The sequence below is a fragment of the Salvelinus alpinus genome, chromosome 26 (genome assembly GCF_045679555.1).
Source record: "Salvelinus alpinus chromosome 26, SLU_Salpinus.1, whole genome shotgun sequence".
Lineage (NCBI taxonomy): Eukaryota > Metazoa > Chordata > Actinopteri > Salmoniformes > Salmonidae > Salvelinus > Salvelinus alpinus.
The window spans coordinates 6,395,969-6,411,223 of record NC_092111.1 but is presented as its reverse complement, the minus strand read 5'-3'; the positions used below and the strand labels follow the sequence as shown (position 1 = coordinate 6,411,223).

The window sequence follows — 15,255 nt, the reverse complement described above, 5'->3', positions numbered from 1 at the left end:
ATCAAAACATATAGCCCAACATTTGTAGAAAACCTAAAGTTACATGAATAACTGTAAATTAAGCATAAAGGAGTACCTATTTCTTTGTTAACCGCTCAACACAGAATAGCCGCATGTGCGCACTTCCTCAAATCGTTTGTTGAAAATATCCTTTCTATTTTATTCCGCTTGTTCAATTCTTATAATATAAAATGCCACAGAATTCCAAACAAATCTTGTCTGCTGAATGAACTAGTGTAGCCCACAGCTATTTGGCTTGGCCAGATCAGGACCTAACATAAGGACCAGTGGTGGTAAAGGTACCCAATTGTCATACTTGAGTAAAAGTATAGATACCTTAATAGAAAGTTACTCAAGTAAAAGTGGAAGTCACCCAGTAAAATACTACTTGAGTAAAAGTCTAAAAGTATTTGGTTCTAAATATACTTAAGTATCAAAGTAAAAGTATAAATCATTTCAAATTACTTATATTAAGCAAAGCAGACGGCACCATTTTCTTGTTTTTAAAATGTACGGATAGCCAGCGGCACATCCCAACACTCAGACATAATTTACAAAAGATTTGTGTCTAGTAAGTCCGCCAGATCAGAGGCAGAAGGGATGAGCAGGGATGTTATCTTGATAAGTGTGTGAATTGGACAATTTTCCTGTCCTGTTAAGCATTCAAAATGTACTTTTGGATGTCATGGAAAATGTAGGGAGTTAAAAGTACATTATTTTTCTTTCGGAATGTAGGGAAGTAAAAGTTGCCCAAAATATAAATAGTAAAGTACAGATACCCCCAAAAACGACTTAAGTAGTACTTGAAAGTATTTTTTACTTAAGTACGTTACACCACTGATAAAGACAACTCAGAGTATGTGATTCTGAAATGAAATGGACTACATTTCCTTCATACAATTTTTCTTTAGACCTGTCTAAAATAATGGATTTCTTGTAAAGGTGTAGGCTATATTACATGGATTTATGAGACTTTTTCAAATGTAGATGTTCCAAAGGTCTGCGTCAGTGGCTTGTAGACTATGTGTGGAAGCCAGGAGATGCTAAATGTGTTTACAGTCAATTACCGTATTGCTTGAAAATCACCAGCTGACAGAGTTTCGTGACCACCACACCTCCAAGAACACAAAACGCTCCAATCACAAACCCCCGTCCCGTTTAGTACCCCTCAAGAAAGGCTTCACTATAGCCCAGATCAGGCACTTCAAAGCTGGCTTGACGATTAGCTGGGTACTGTGTGACTCTCCAGGCGTACACTTTCTCACACCGAGTACCACAGAGGCAGAACAGAGATGAGGAGAGAGAGAGATACAAAGGTAGATGCAGACACTCAGAGGTGTGCTCTGATTAAATAATGAGAGATGAGGCCTGATTATTAATGCATAGAGATAGATAAATGGAGAGCTGGAGAAAACAGATTAAACCCCCCCCCCCCCCCCCCACCTCCTCTCTTCATTCAGAGCTTTCGAGAATTCCGACCTGTGAGTACCTGTTTCATAGGCTGCTGCTCGTATCTTAATACTGGGTGAATCACATTAATAATTTAGCCCAGTGGCAAGGGAGCCACCACCGGCTAGAGAGAGACTGAGAGAAGAGTGACTGAGCGACTAGAGTGAGAGAAGAGTGACTGAGCGACTAGAGTGAGAGAAGACCAATATAGCACTCTGTCTTTGGGTTCTACTGTGTGTGTAAATTACAGTGCAAAACGCTACATTAATAATCAACACATTCAGCCTTTGTTTGGGCGGTGAACGGCAGGAGTGGGCCATGTAATTGGTTACTTTAATAACTGGGAGTGGTGCATTGCTCTTTTTCTTGTGTCACACACACACACTAATCGCACACGGGCATAGCCGCATACACACATTCACTCACAAACATAGGCGACACACTCACCCATACGCACACACACTGCACTGGCACACTGACACACACGTACACAAATACAAATCACTCGCGCACACAAACTAGGCTACACAGACACTCACATGGCTGTATTCATACCCTGTCGTGTTTCATTTTGGTTGGTGGAGTGTAGTAATACGAGAAAAGAATAGTATTTAGTCAATCTGAGTTCACTGGGTGTTTTGAGGGCTCTTAAAAGGCACGGTCGAATTTGACTCGCTTTTATTCACCATTTAATATTAGAGCTAATAACTAAGGCAGTTTGAAGGTTATTTTTTTTCAATGATGTGCGGGGCTCTAAAAAAAGAAAAACGGTCTGAAATTGCCTGTGAATCAGGGATTTTTTTAATTTTATAGATTTTTTAAATTTGATTATCATCCTTAATTTGACCAGGGAAGTCACTTTGAGATTGACGGCTCTTTCTCAAGAGTTGAGAACAAGATAATAGCTGATAGATTTATAATACGAAAGGTGTACATAACAACGGGAACAGGGCAACCAGTCGCAGCATTCAGTCAAGTGCGTTTGTGTGTGCGGTGTGCGTTCGTTCTGTTTAGTTCTGCTCCAGGCGAAGAAAAAGAGAATTCTTGACATTGACATAAATTGAAAATACAATATTTGTCATTGAATTGAACCTTGAGGCCTGTTCTCTATTCTCTACTACCACCTTTATAACGTGGGTACATGTATTATAGAGAAGCATGTGTGTGTGGAGGGATGGGTTGGGGTGGGGCTGTGTCAAATAAAATCACATTTATTGGTCACATACACGCGTTTAGCAGATCTTATTGCGGGCGTAGCGAAATGCTTGTGTTTCTAGCTCCGGCAGTGCAGTAATATCTAACACTTTCACAACATATACCCAATACAAACACTTCTAAGTAAAGGAATGGAATTAAGAATATATAAATATATTGACGAGCAATGTCAGAGCGGCATAGACTAAGATACAGTAGAATAATAGAATACAGTATATACATATGAGATGAGTAGTGCAAGATACGTAACATTATTAAAGTGACTAGTGCTCCATTTATTCAAGTGTCCAGTCTATGTATATAGGCAGCAGCCTCTTATGTGCTAGTGATGGCTATTTAACAGTCTGATGGTCTTGAGATAGAAGCTGTTTTTCAATCTCTGTGTTTGTGCGTGTATATATGTGGTTGTGCATGTATGAAAAAACCTTGATGTGTGTGTGTGTGTGTGTGTGTGTGTGTGTGTGTGTGTGTGTGTGTGTGTGTGTGTGTGTGTGTGTGTGTGTGTGTGTGTGTGTGTGTGTGTGTGTGTGTGTGTGTGTGTGTGTGTGTGTGTGGTATATGCATGACGGAGAAAGAGGGGGGGCAACCTTGACTATTTCCTGCACTATAAAGTGTGGTGTGTATTAGGAGAGAGACTATGGCAGGCTGTCAGCTCGTCAAGGGTATCCATGACGGTAATGAATTTCAGACTATCGCTACCATGATAGTCGCTCTCTTCCTCACACACACACAGCTCTCTACCTCCCTTTGTATCTGTGTGTGTGGTCGTACACACGCTTGTATACAGACAGTTACTGAAGACATGGACTGATGTGTTTGTCAATGAGGATTTTCATATGGAGGGATGCATTACCGGAGCGCCAAGTCTAGGACCAAAAGGCTCCTTAACAGCTTCTACCTCCCAAGCCATAAGACTGCTGAACAGCAAAACGAATCAAATGTTTACCCGGACTATTTACATTAACGCCCCCAACTTTATGTTGAGTATGTTGTTTGATACACAGCCACAAAGCCTATATGGTAAATACAGCGTCGGCGCTTACTTTCATTTCAATCTGAAAATTGTGTATTCACAGTGTGACACTCTTTCAGAGACGAGTTCAGACTCATCCAAGAGACTTGGCATGTGTCACCCGTGCTGTGTCACTGTCGTCGCCGAGCTTTAAATGTCAATTGTCTCCCCTGATCCGCCTGACTCATTCTTGTGTGTGTGCTTTTTTCCCTCTCTCACACACACACACACACATATAGACGCAGACAGCTCTCCACCTCTTTGTGTTCCTTGGAGTGCAAAGCTGCGCCACAGTATTGATTACCTGCTGCTTCTGCCCTTTTTATAATTATGTCTCCACTCTTTTTATTCTTCCCTCTCTCTCCTTTATCCTCTCTGTCGCTCATCTCCTTCTCTCTCCTCTTTTGTTTAATTCCCTTTCCCCTGATCCATTTTTATGCCTCCCTGTGCCCCGTGCTTGTTATCACACTCCCTTTCCTGTTTGATCTCCGCTTCCTCCTCATGTACATCATTTAACTCTGTTCATTTTGCTCCCCCCCTTCTTTTTGCTCCTTTAAAAAATATATATATTCCTAATCATCATTCTTTCTGTTTATCCATTTCTCACTTCCACCTTTCTTCTCCTGCCTTTCGCTCTCTCCTTTCTCTCTATTCCCCCCCTCTTTGTCTCTCTCCCCCCCCCCCCCCTCTCTCTCTCTCTCTCTTTGTCTCTCTCCTTGTCTGCAGCCTCTCTGGAGTGTTCTCCGTAGCCCGGGCGTTCCAGTACACCAGCTGCCAAAAAGGACCCAGTCTCTCTCGGACCTCCTACATCTGACCCCCTCCCACCACCAATCAGAGCTGTCCTGAAACCAATCTTAATCCTAACTTCAATCTTAACCCCATGCTTAGTCCCAAAACCTCAAACCTTCACACAAGTAAATTCATTGGCTTGTCCAGTGACTTATCACAGACATTCTATCACTTTCTTGCCTTTAACCAAGCATTTCCACTACATTTGTCCCTATGCCATCCCAACGCTCCTACCCCTTCTGAAGCACCACTAGCCCAGGACATTCTGAGAACAAGCATCAAGAGCTGGACATCTTATCAACCCTCAACCGACGATCCAACTACAAAGACTGTGGAGAACAACGACAAAACACACGTCAAATATGGCATCGACTTGAAAAAAAACGTCTATGTTAATTCCTCCATGTCCGTCCTATGTGAATACAACCCCCAAGATACACCACTGAGCCGGTGTGTAACATTCTGTTGACTTCTAATGGTGACTTTATAGACATATTGGGTACACCAGCCTTTCGCTCGTACCCTCCGTCTTCTCTCTCTCGGTCTCTCTCGCGCTCTGTCCTCACTGACTATATCAGCGCAGCGAGAGGGTGACACATTTTGCACTTCTATATGTTCCCTTTCTCCTTCACTCTCTCTCTCTCCCTCTTTTTCTGACTGTTGTCTGCATTGATTGTGTGCATTGTCAGTGTCTGGGCTTGCCTGGTGAACATATTGTCTCTGTTGTCCTATCTGTGTTCTCTGCCCTGCTCCACTCTCTCCCTCCTTCACTTTGTGGGTCGCTCTCTCTCAGCGCAGTCAGCCAACCCAACCCATGTGAGAGAACTTCACTGTGAATACATCCAGGTGTGGCATGGAGAGAGAGAACCAGGGGGAAATAAATGACTGATAACCTACATGGGACAATTGGTGGGTTGAGAGATGTGGTTGAGAGAGAACCAGGCAAGTGCTTCTCTACTGATGAAGAGAACATAAAGAAGAAAAATATCACACTGAAGACCCCCCCCGTCTCCATTTTAATTATGAGCTATATTGAAAATAGTGTAGAAAGGAAAATGTACCATGTGCAAAAAAAAACAAACATCCAGTGTCTGCCAAGTCTTTCAGAGACATGGCATTTATCTCCCTCGTTGTTTTATGACAAACTAACTCTTTGCTGTAACTGTTAATGTGAAATGGCCATTCACTGTTAATATAAAGGCCTTTTACTGTACTTAGAAGCACATGGAACTGTCATGCCAACAATCCAGTCATTGCTTGGGCCATCGTCCCCTATATGTGTTTTCAAACCCTGTAGCCAGTAATGAACTGTAACTAAAGCCAGTATGCTGGAGTGATTCCTATTACCCATCTATCACTACCACTGTAGCATGACCTATTGTCACCATCACAACTTCCTCCCCGTCAAGAAATGAAAGTAGGGGAATTCCAGCCCTGGAGAGCCATTGGTTTAGCTGAATTTAATTGCAACATTGGGTCTTGTGTTACGAGTGCCCATTGTTTGGATTGGAGCTTGGCTTATGCTGTGTAGTTGGTGGTTGGCCCATTAGTAGCAAATGTAATAGTATTGATTAAACCTTCAGGACTGTGTAGACCTACAGGCCTGGAATAGCCCATCCCTGACATTGGAGAGGTAAGGAATGCGGACACTTACAGTCACATGGGATAAAGTCGTTCTTAGCTAAAACACAAGTGGCTATTTCATGCTTCGGTAGAGATCGGGTGTCAGTATCTCTCTTGGCCAGTGGGGGCTGCCTGCTTCCAGTTGGGAGACCTGGCACCTTCTTTTCACATCATCTGGATGTCGATAGCCGAACTGGGGGAAGTAGGCTACAGTATTAACCCAGGGCATTGTTTGGATAAAGAAAAAAACTCCTGGAACTGTAACATGGGCTGCCCCTTCCTGCCAACTATAACTTGGCTGTAAATGAGTTATTTAGTAAAGGACGTATGATGACTTTGTATATGGTAGCTCACCATGTGACTTTCAGGGTATTTCGAACCTGGGTCGTGTTCATTAGGGCACACCGGAACCAAAAGTGTTGCAACGGAAAACAAGGCCGAGCGTTTCTTATTGGACAAGTCCAGGTAGTCCCTCCATGTTTGAACCCATTTTCTCCCGTTTGGTGCCTAATGCACATGACCATGCCAGCTCTGCCAAGGTGCCCGAGGACTTGCCTGAACTGGCTCTTTCCACAACCCCCTGATACATTTTTTACGCTTTTGGAATTTATTCATTGGCACTTTACTAGTGCACTGTTACTCAAGAGAAACCTTATACTGAGCCTCACTTTCTTATTGCACAAGACAAACTTTAGTACATCACCCACACATACATGCAAATGGAAGCAGACTTACGAGGGATTATGTGACTACACAGTCAGACATTACATTCACAGGTGTATATAAATACATATGCCTATATTATGCACGCGCAAACACAAACACACATAGGACACACACATTAACACACTTAAACGAATACAACTGTTAAAGGGATAGTTTGGGATTATGTTTCGAGTCCAGTATAAAGGAAGTTGGCATTGGCTCGTGAAACTACCTCTAACTAGTTTAGGGCAAAGACTACAACCTATCCCTTTACAGTTTTTCTCAATCGCGTACAAGCAGTTTTTGTGTCTGTGTTGGAACATCTATAGCAGAAAACCGCAATGATGAAATGCTCAAATACATTTACAGAACTTCTGGTCATTTTCTTGCCTTAATACCTGACTTGCATATCTTAGCAAAACGTTTAATTCAAATGTCATCAGTGAATACAAAATGTACTGTTACGTGTTCTGTTCACATAATATAACACAATTAACGGCCCTGCTACACTATAGCCGTCTGGCGTTGTCATCAGCTGTTGAGAAAAGGCTTCCTTTGAAATCGATGGAAGCTGCTTCCCTGTCAGTGTTGCATCACGTCCAATGGCAGCGTCCAAGCTCAAGAATCGCCATGGTTCAATTGTTGATGGCTGATGCGCGAGTTCATTCTATCTTGTGAATTGAAATAATGAGAAATAAAGTTGATTTTGGTTGCATATGGCTTTGACTACACCACTGGTTATTTTACTAAGATGTATTAAGTTAAGAAGCTCCTACTAGCTAGCTACATTGACTAGCTAGGTTCACAATGTAAACAAAAGCAACTTCCGTAATTAGAGAACAGAGAATCATTTAATACAACTACTAGGAACAAGTTAATCAGTAGTTCTGAAAAACTGGACAAAATATATTGTACTTAGGCATAATTGATGAATACGGAACTGTACATTTGGGGAAAATATAATAAAGACGCTCTCAAAACAACGCGCTATGTGACGCGACGCTGATGGCATAGCAACGAAAAGCTTAAAATGGAGCTGTAGTGTTATTTGTTTTTATCAGGAGAGAAATTTGTGCGATTGTGTTCACTGTTTCCGGCAATCCGTATACTGCACACAATTCTAAATCACCCCATCAGTGGCATATTATGTAGCCCTAAAATATATGGAAAGATCTAGAAGACTGTCGGTACTGTCTAGTTGTTATGACATTATTTTTGGCAATATTGCAGACATTCAGAGATACACATAATTAAGTAATCATGTGACCTTCCATGATAGAGCTTTGCTTTGGTGTGGATTGCCTATTCCTATCAGTTGTGTTCCTCCATTGTATTGACCTTACCATATTTCTATTGCGTATGGTTTTTCTGTGAACCAATGGAAAGTCTACAAAACAATGAACAAACCAGCCTTTGTATTGAGTACATGGAATTGGATTGTGCTGATACTGATGAATGAATCGTGTGCACACAATGTGCTTTTTTTTATCAGGAATATTTGATGAGTATGAAATTGTTTGGTGAAATATGCATAAAAGGACAGAACTCTGCCCAGAACTCTGCGCCTTTGGATAGTTGTACTTCTAATTTTGATCATCATGATTTTGTGACTGTAAAGAAAATGTATTGATCTGCTGGGATTTGTAAAAGCCAGACTAATTTCCTGTTTTGTCTGCTTGGACTCGAAAGATAAGTATGGTTGCGTTAATCTTTCTGTAGGCAGTAGTGTTCTTTTGATGAATCTATTAGCAATGTTGATGGTGGGCTATAATATCATTTTGATGACTGTATTTATGTTTTGAGAAGGCAACTACATTTTGAAAATGCATTTGACTGTTTTCCAAAGTCCACAGAGTTCTGTGTCTTGTGAACTCTGTTTTGAAAATCGACAACATTGTCCAAAAAATGCTTGAAATCGATTGAGAAAAAACGAATGTATGATTTTTGGACAGTTTGACAGCATGTATTTTTTTTAAACTTTCTGGTGTTTTTTGTATCAAACAGGCATGCAGACCAAGTCTTCAGCCCCTCCCCCCCATCTACATATAGGGTGCCTAATCATGGATATCAATTAAATATTATAAATATCTTAATAAATCTATTAACCTGTATACTGTAGTGTACATTACTGAGCATACCTCACTGCATCTTATTTTTTTACATATACCACATTTTCTTTACACACTGTATTGTGTTATGTGTAGCCTAATACAGCAGACAGGGACTGAATACCTTTCTTCAGTGCTGAATAAAGAGTGAATACACAGATCCTGAAGATAGACGATGTATCAGTGGTACTGTGGTTATACAATACTATAGCATGTAGACAATCTCTCCTGGTTATCACGCTCCAGCCTTCGTACTCCCTCTGGGTCCTGGGTGAATGGAAATGACTGAGAACAAGTCTGCTCCACACACACACACGAGAGCAGCTTCACACACAAATGCCGGTGGTGAAAGCAGCGCCGTGGAGCAGCGCACTGGTGTCAATACTAAAACGCACTTACCCTGGGCCATGCGGCGGAAAGGGGGAGGAGTGAGAGATGACAGTAAATCACTAGGGCCCACAAGACATGCAGGAGACACTCAGTGTGTTAGGCTGTTTAGATTAAATCTGCCCGGTTTTCTCTCACTATCTCTCTCTGTCTCTTTTCCTGTCTCTTTCTCTCTCTCCAGCAATCCAATTATATCCATCACTTCTGCTGTCCCTCCACACATCTCTGAGTCTGTGTCCATCTTTCTATCTCGGCCCTATCTTTTTAATCTGTCTCCCTCTCCTCTCAATTCTTCCCTTTGATCTATTGAACCCTTGTTCTCTCATTACCGTACCTCTTTTCCCGCTCCAACCTCTGTTGTATCTCTGCTCTCTCTCTCTTCTCTCTGCATCCCCTCTTTCAGGCGTGTTGAACACACAGGCTGTCCTATGATTTAAACATGTTGGACACTACGCTGCTCAGCCGCTTTGGTGTGTCAAACTAAACATTAGAACACAGGGATGCTCTGGCCACAGAGGAGAGTGAAAGTTTATATATATATATATATATGAGGGAGAAAGTGTGTTGTGTGTTGGATGAAGTCAGCAGTGTTCTTCCCCATGTTTTCTCTCTCTGTGAGACACTATCTGATTCATCAGGGAGGGCAGCATCTGTTTCTGTTGTGGTTTTATTGTGAGAGAAAACCCTAATTACTAGCAGCACACTTCTTTATTAGCATATGATTTCCCCCTTTGACTAAGAAGCACAGTGGAAATGTTCTCTCTTGCTCTCTTATCTCTGTCGTCTCTTAACAGTTTTTTTCATGATGTCGCAAGTAAGTGTTTTTGCTTTCTCTTTCTTGTTGTACTCAGTCAATTCTCCCCTATCACTGTTCTTTTTTTAGTATTGAAATGTGGGGACTTTCTCTCATGTTCCCGCTCTCTCTCTTTCCCCTCCCTTGCTCTCTCCATATCAATTAAATTCAAAAGGCTTTATTTGTATGGGAAACATATGTTTACATTGCCAAAGGAAGTGAAATAGATAATAAACAAGTGAAATAAACAATCAAAAATGAACAGTAAACATTACACTTACAAAATCTCTCGCTCTCTTTCTCTTCTCCATCTGCCTCCCTCTCTCCAGTATAAGGCTTATGGGTTATTTAATTTTTTACTGAAGTTTTTTCTGTGAATATTTTCTTAACTCTATTTCTTGAACTACATTGTTGGTTAAGGGCTTGTAAGTAAGCATTTCACGGTAAGGTCTACACCTGTTCTATTCTGCGCATGTGACAAATACAATTTGATTTGATTGAAATGAGTTGAACAATATCTCAAATCAAATCAAGTATTATTTGTCACATGCGCAGAAAACAACAGGTGTAGACCTTACCGTGAAATGCTTACTTACAAGCCTTTAACCAACAATGCAGTTTTAAGAAAAATACGTTTTTAAAAAGTATTAACTAAAATAAACTGAAGTAAAACATAAATACAAAATTTAAATAAAAAAATAAGGAAATAGAAAATAACAATTAAAGAGCAACAATAAAATAACAGTAGCTTGGCTATATACAGGGGGGACCGGTACAGATGTTAGTCGAGGTAATTGAGGTAATATGTACATGTAGGTAGAGAAATATCTATCCTATCCATGGCTGCTAGTCTCAGTTTCAGTCCAATCATCACTCCAGGTGGTGTGTGTCAAATGACCCACTTCAGCAGCCAAGGGTTAAGCCTCTTTCCACCATCAGTTATTACAGCAGGATCTAGATCAAATTTGCACCCATCCACACACCACACACACACACACACACACACACACACACACACACACACATCCTTCACCTGGTTGAGCTCACTCTAAACCACTTCTCGTGTTTATCTCCTCCGCTCAGGGCCTGTGTGAGCACTTCAGAGGAACCACAACATTGCTCCTAATGAATCAGTACTGACTGTGTCGAGCCTCTCTCTCTCTCTCTTCTCGCTCTCTCTTTATCACTGACAGGCTTCCCTGTGCCTGGGGAATTACAAGTAACTTTTCTGATAGGAAGCCCTAGACTGACTTGATGGATTCCACACTGATGGATTCCGACAGAGCGTGGCCCTTTTTCAACGTCCGCGGCAGCGGGAAAGGTTTTTCTGGTCAGCTTCCCGTTTCAGGGGGCGTTCTGAAAGCCGAACGATTGACGGGTGTAACGGTAAAACCCGGCGACTTTCCCATTGTCTCTCGCAGCTGCGTCCTGCCTGCCACCTTTCGACATCAAGGGGAGAGTCAGGGTTATTAGCCTACCGCCGCGTTTGAGTGTCAGTGAGTCAATTATGTCACTGACAAGGAGGGAGAAAAAAGAGAGAGCAACACGGTAAAAGCTTTCTTTCTTCCCAGAGGCTGTGTTTGTATGTTCATGTGATTCCGTGTGTGTGTGTGTGTGTGTGTGTGTGTGTGTGTGTGTGTGTGTGTGTGTGTGTGTGTGTGTGTGTGTGTGTGTGTGTGTGTGTGTGTGTGTGTGTGTGTGTGTGTGTGTGTGTGTGTGTGTGTGTGTGTGTGTGTGTGTGTGTGTGTGTGTGTGTGTGTGTATTTGTGCCCCGCACCACTGTGTTAATGTGCTGGAGTATGCCAGAAACAATAATTCCCCCTACCAACAACACCTCTCTCCTCCCCCCACCTTCAATAGCTAGTGGAACAGGCCAAATCCAGCACAGTGGGAAACTGGAACCTGGGGGCATCCAGCCTGCAGGTGCCACTGAGGATGAATTGGTGCCGTGAGCATGCTCAGCCCTAATGATATCCGCCAGCGCTTTCTCTCCCCCGTCCCCGTCCCCGTCCCTCGGTGAAGAGTCCTGGACCCTGGAGTCTCTGTCACTACCTCCTAATGAGGCACAAAGCTTGGCACAAAATGGGCTCTCAATTTCCCTCCCACTTCCCACTACTGGGTCGAGTTCAGGGAACTAGGGGACTGGCAATACTTACTCCCTGACTATGTGTAAAGGCGGAGTTGTGAGATGATGTAACATGTAGCCTTTGGTGGGAAATCCTCAATCTTCTCTCATTTCATTTCCCTTGGAAAGTACAGGACCCTGAGGGGGCAAAACATTGAGCTTTGATGACCCCTTTCATCCACTATGTATGAGTCCATATTCATTTCAACTGCATTCGAGTCCCATTCCCCACCTGTGTTATTTTATGTCAGTGTTTTTCCACATGAATCGTTTACCTTCGCAGTCCTCTTCCAGTGATAAAATTCCCCCAATTTTTCATTGGTCCAGGAAAATCATGTTCATTATTTGTTCTTCCTGGTCCAAGGCCAATAGAGGACACCAACAAAACTTCCCCTTGGGCACTAAGCAACTGGGGAATATGAAACCATAATTGTCTCGTTGTGCAATATGTTGGGTTCTGGTAATTTTGTACAATTGGACAAGTTTGCTTTTCCTTGTTTTTTGTTGTTGTTATTTTTTTTATTTTATTCCAAATACACATACGACAACAACTTACAGACACACACAAACAATGACTATATCTCATTTGCCCAGACCCACGTAATCACACCCCCATCCCTGGTGCCTGCATTATTGGTTGTCACTTGGCCTTAAACAAATTGGCACAATTTATCTCGGTCGCCCATGCTATTTCAACATATAAATAATAAATCATTTGATTTTTCCATTGTGTTAATGATGGTGGATTCATTGATTTCCACGTTTTTAGTCAGAGTTTTTTTTCAAGATAAGTGATCAAAACAAATGAAGCTTTATTTATACAGCACATTTCAGACATGGAATGCATCGTAATGTGCTTTACAGGAAAAAATAAATAAAAAACAATGAAAATAAAAAGCTGAAATATTTACTACACAACAGACATAAGATTTAAAAAACTAAAGAATGACACACACCGAATGACTAACAAGCACCCTAAGGAAAATCAAAACTAAAAAGATCTATTTTAATTATGTCCACAGTTTTGGCCCCCCTCAGGTTCTCTGGCAGGCTATTCCAGAGGCTGGGGGCATAATAACTAAAGACTGCCTCTTCATGCCTCTTGGTCCTAGGGTTTGGGATAGTTAAAAGGCCAGTGCCAGAGGACCTGAAGGACCTACTGGGTAAATAACTTAAAAGCATGTCTGACGTGTATTGGGGTGCACAATCATGGATTGGTTTCAAAACCAATAGAAGAATCTTAAAATGTATTCTAAAACTCACAAGCAGACAGTGCTTTAAATCCGGTGTAATGCGTGCTCTCCGTCTGGTCTTGGTCAGTACCCGTGCTGCAGCATTCTGTATGTTTCACAGTTGACCAATGGCTTTCTTGGGTAGACCAAACAGGAGAGCAGGAGAGGATTACAGGATGAGCATTACATGGATGAGTCTCTCTATCAGCCTGATAGAGAAACGGTCGCACCTTGGCAATGTTCCTCAGGTGGTAAAAAGCTATTTTGGTCACATTCCTAATGTGCGATTCGAAAATGAGTTCAGAATCTAAAACAAAACACCAGGTAAAAAACCTAGGTGTTATCTTCATTGCCTGTTAATTAAAATGTGCAGCTAGATTCTCTCTCTGTGCTTTGGCTCCAACAATAAGTCATTCGATCTTGTCGTGATTTAGCTGGAGGAAGTTGTGAGCCATCCAAGTATTGAAATCACTAATGCAGTTTAATAATTTATCCGTGGAGCTAAAATCCTCTGGTGACACAGGAATTTGAAGTTGTGTATCATTTGCGTAGCAGTGGAAATCAATACTGTGCTTTCTGATAACTCTGCCAAGGGGTAACATATATACAGTGCATTCGGAAAGTATTCAGACCCCTAAGGTTACATTACAACCTTATTCTAAGGTTGTTAAATTAAATGAAAAATGTTCCTCATCAATCTACACACAATACCCCATAATGACAAAGCGAAAACAGGTTATTAGAAATGTATTACAAATAAAAAACAGATACCTTATTTACATAAGTATTCAGACCCTTTGCTATAAGACTCGAAATTGAGCTCAAGTGCATCCTGTTTCCATTGATCATGCTTGAGATGTTTCGACAACTTCCTTGGAGTCCCCTATGCTAAAGTCAATTGATTGGACATGATTTGGAAAGGAACACACCTGTCTATATAAGGTCCCACAGTTGATACTGCATGTCAGAGCAAAAACCAAGCAATGAGTTCGAAGGGATTGTCCGTAGAGCTCCGAGACAGGATTGTGTCGCGGCACAGATCTGGGGAAGGGTACCAAAACATTCTGCAGCATTGAAGTTCCCCAAGATCACAGTGGCATCCATCATTCTTAAATGGAAGAAGTTTGGAACCACCAAGACTCTTCCTTGAGCTGTCCGCCTGGCCAAACTGACCAAGAACCCGATGGTCACACTGACAGAGCCTCAGAGTTCCTCTGTGGAGATGGGAGAACCCTCCAGATGGACAACCATATCTGAGACTTGCACTTGTGAAGGTGGTAAATTACCTTTTAATGGCATCAGACCTTGGCTCTGCATCTGTCCTCGTGCTCCTAGACCTTAGTGCTGCTTTTGATACCATCGATCACCACATTCTTTTGGAAAGATTGGAAACCCAAATTGGTCTACACGGACAAGTTCTGGCCTGGTTTAGATCTTATCTGTCGGAAAGATATAATTTTGTCTCTGTGGATGGTTTGTCCTCTGACAAATCAACTGTAAATGTCGGAGTTCCTCAAGGCTCCTTTTTAGGACCACTATTGTGAATTTAAGTATGCTCTCTCTAATTCTCTCTTTATTTATTTCTCTCTCTCGGAGGACCTGAGTCTTAGGACCATGCCCCAGGACTACCTGGCCTGATGACTCCTTGCTATCCCCAGTCCACCTGGTCGTGGAACTGCTGCTCCAGTTTCAACTGTTCTGCCTGCGGCTATGGAACCCTGACCTGTTCACCGGACATGCTACCTGTCCCAGACCTGCTGTTTTCAACTCTCTAGAGACAGCAGGAGCGGTAGAGATACTCTGAATGATCGGCTATG

At 42.0% G+C, this 15,255-nt stretch overlaps 1 protein-coding gene across 1 annotated transcript in view; it reads left to right on the top strand.

Moving 5' to 3' along the window:
- Positions 1-8,904, top strand: part of LOC139554285 (sterile alpha motif domain-containing protein 12-like) — a 116,965-nt gene extending 108,061 nt beyond the window's left edge. Inside the window, exon 5 of the mRNA XM_071367056.1 lies at positions 4,403-8,904. Coding sequence (XP_071223157.1) covers positions 4,403-4,425 — 23 coding nt within the window. The 3' untranslated portion in view covers positions 4,426-8,904. The remainder of the gene's footprint in view (positions 1-4,402) is intronic.
- The last annotated feature ends 6,351 nt before the right edge of the window (positions 8,905-15,255 follow it).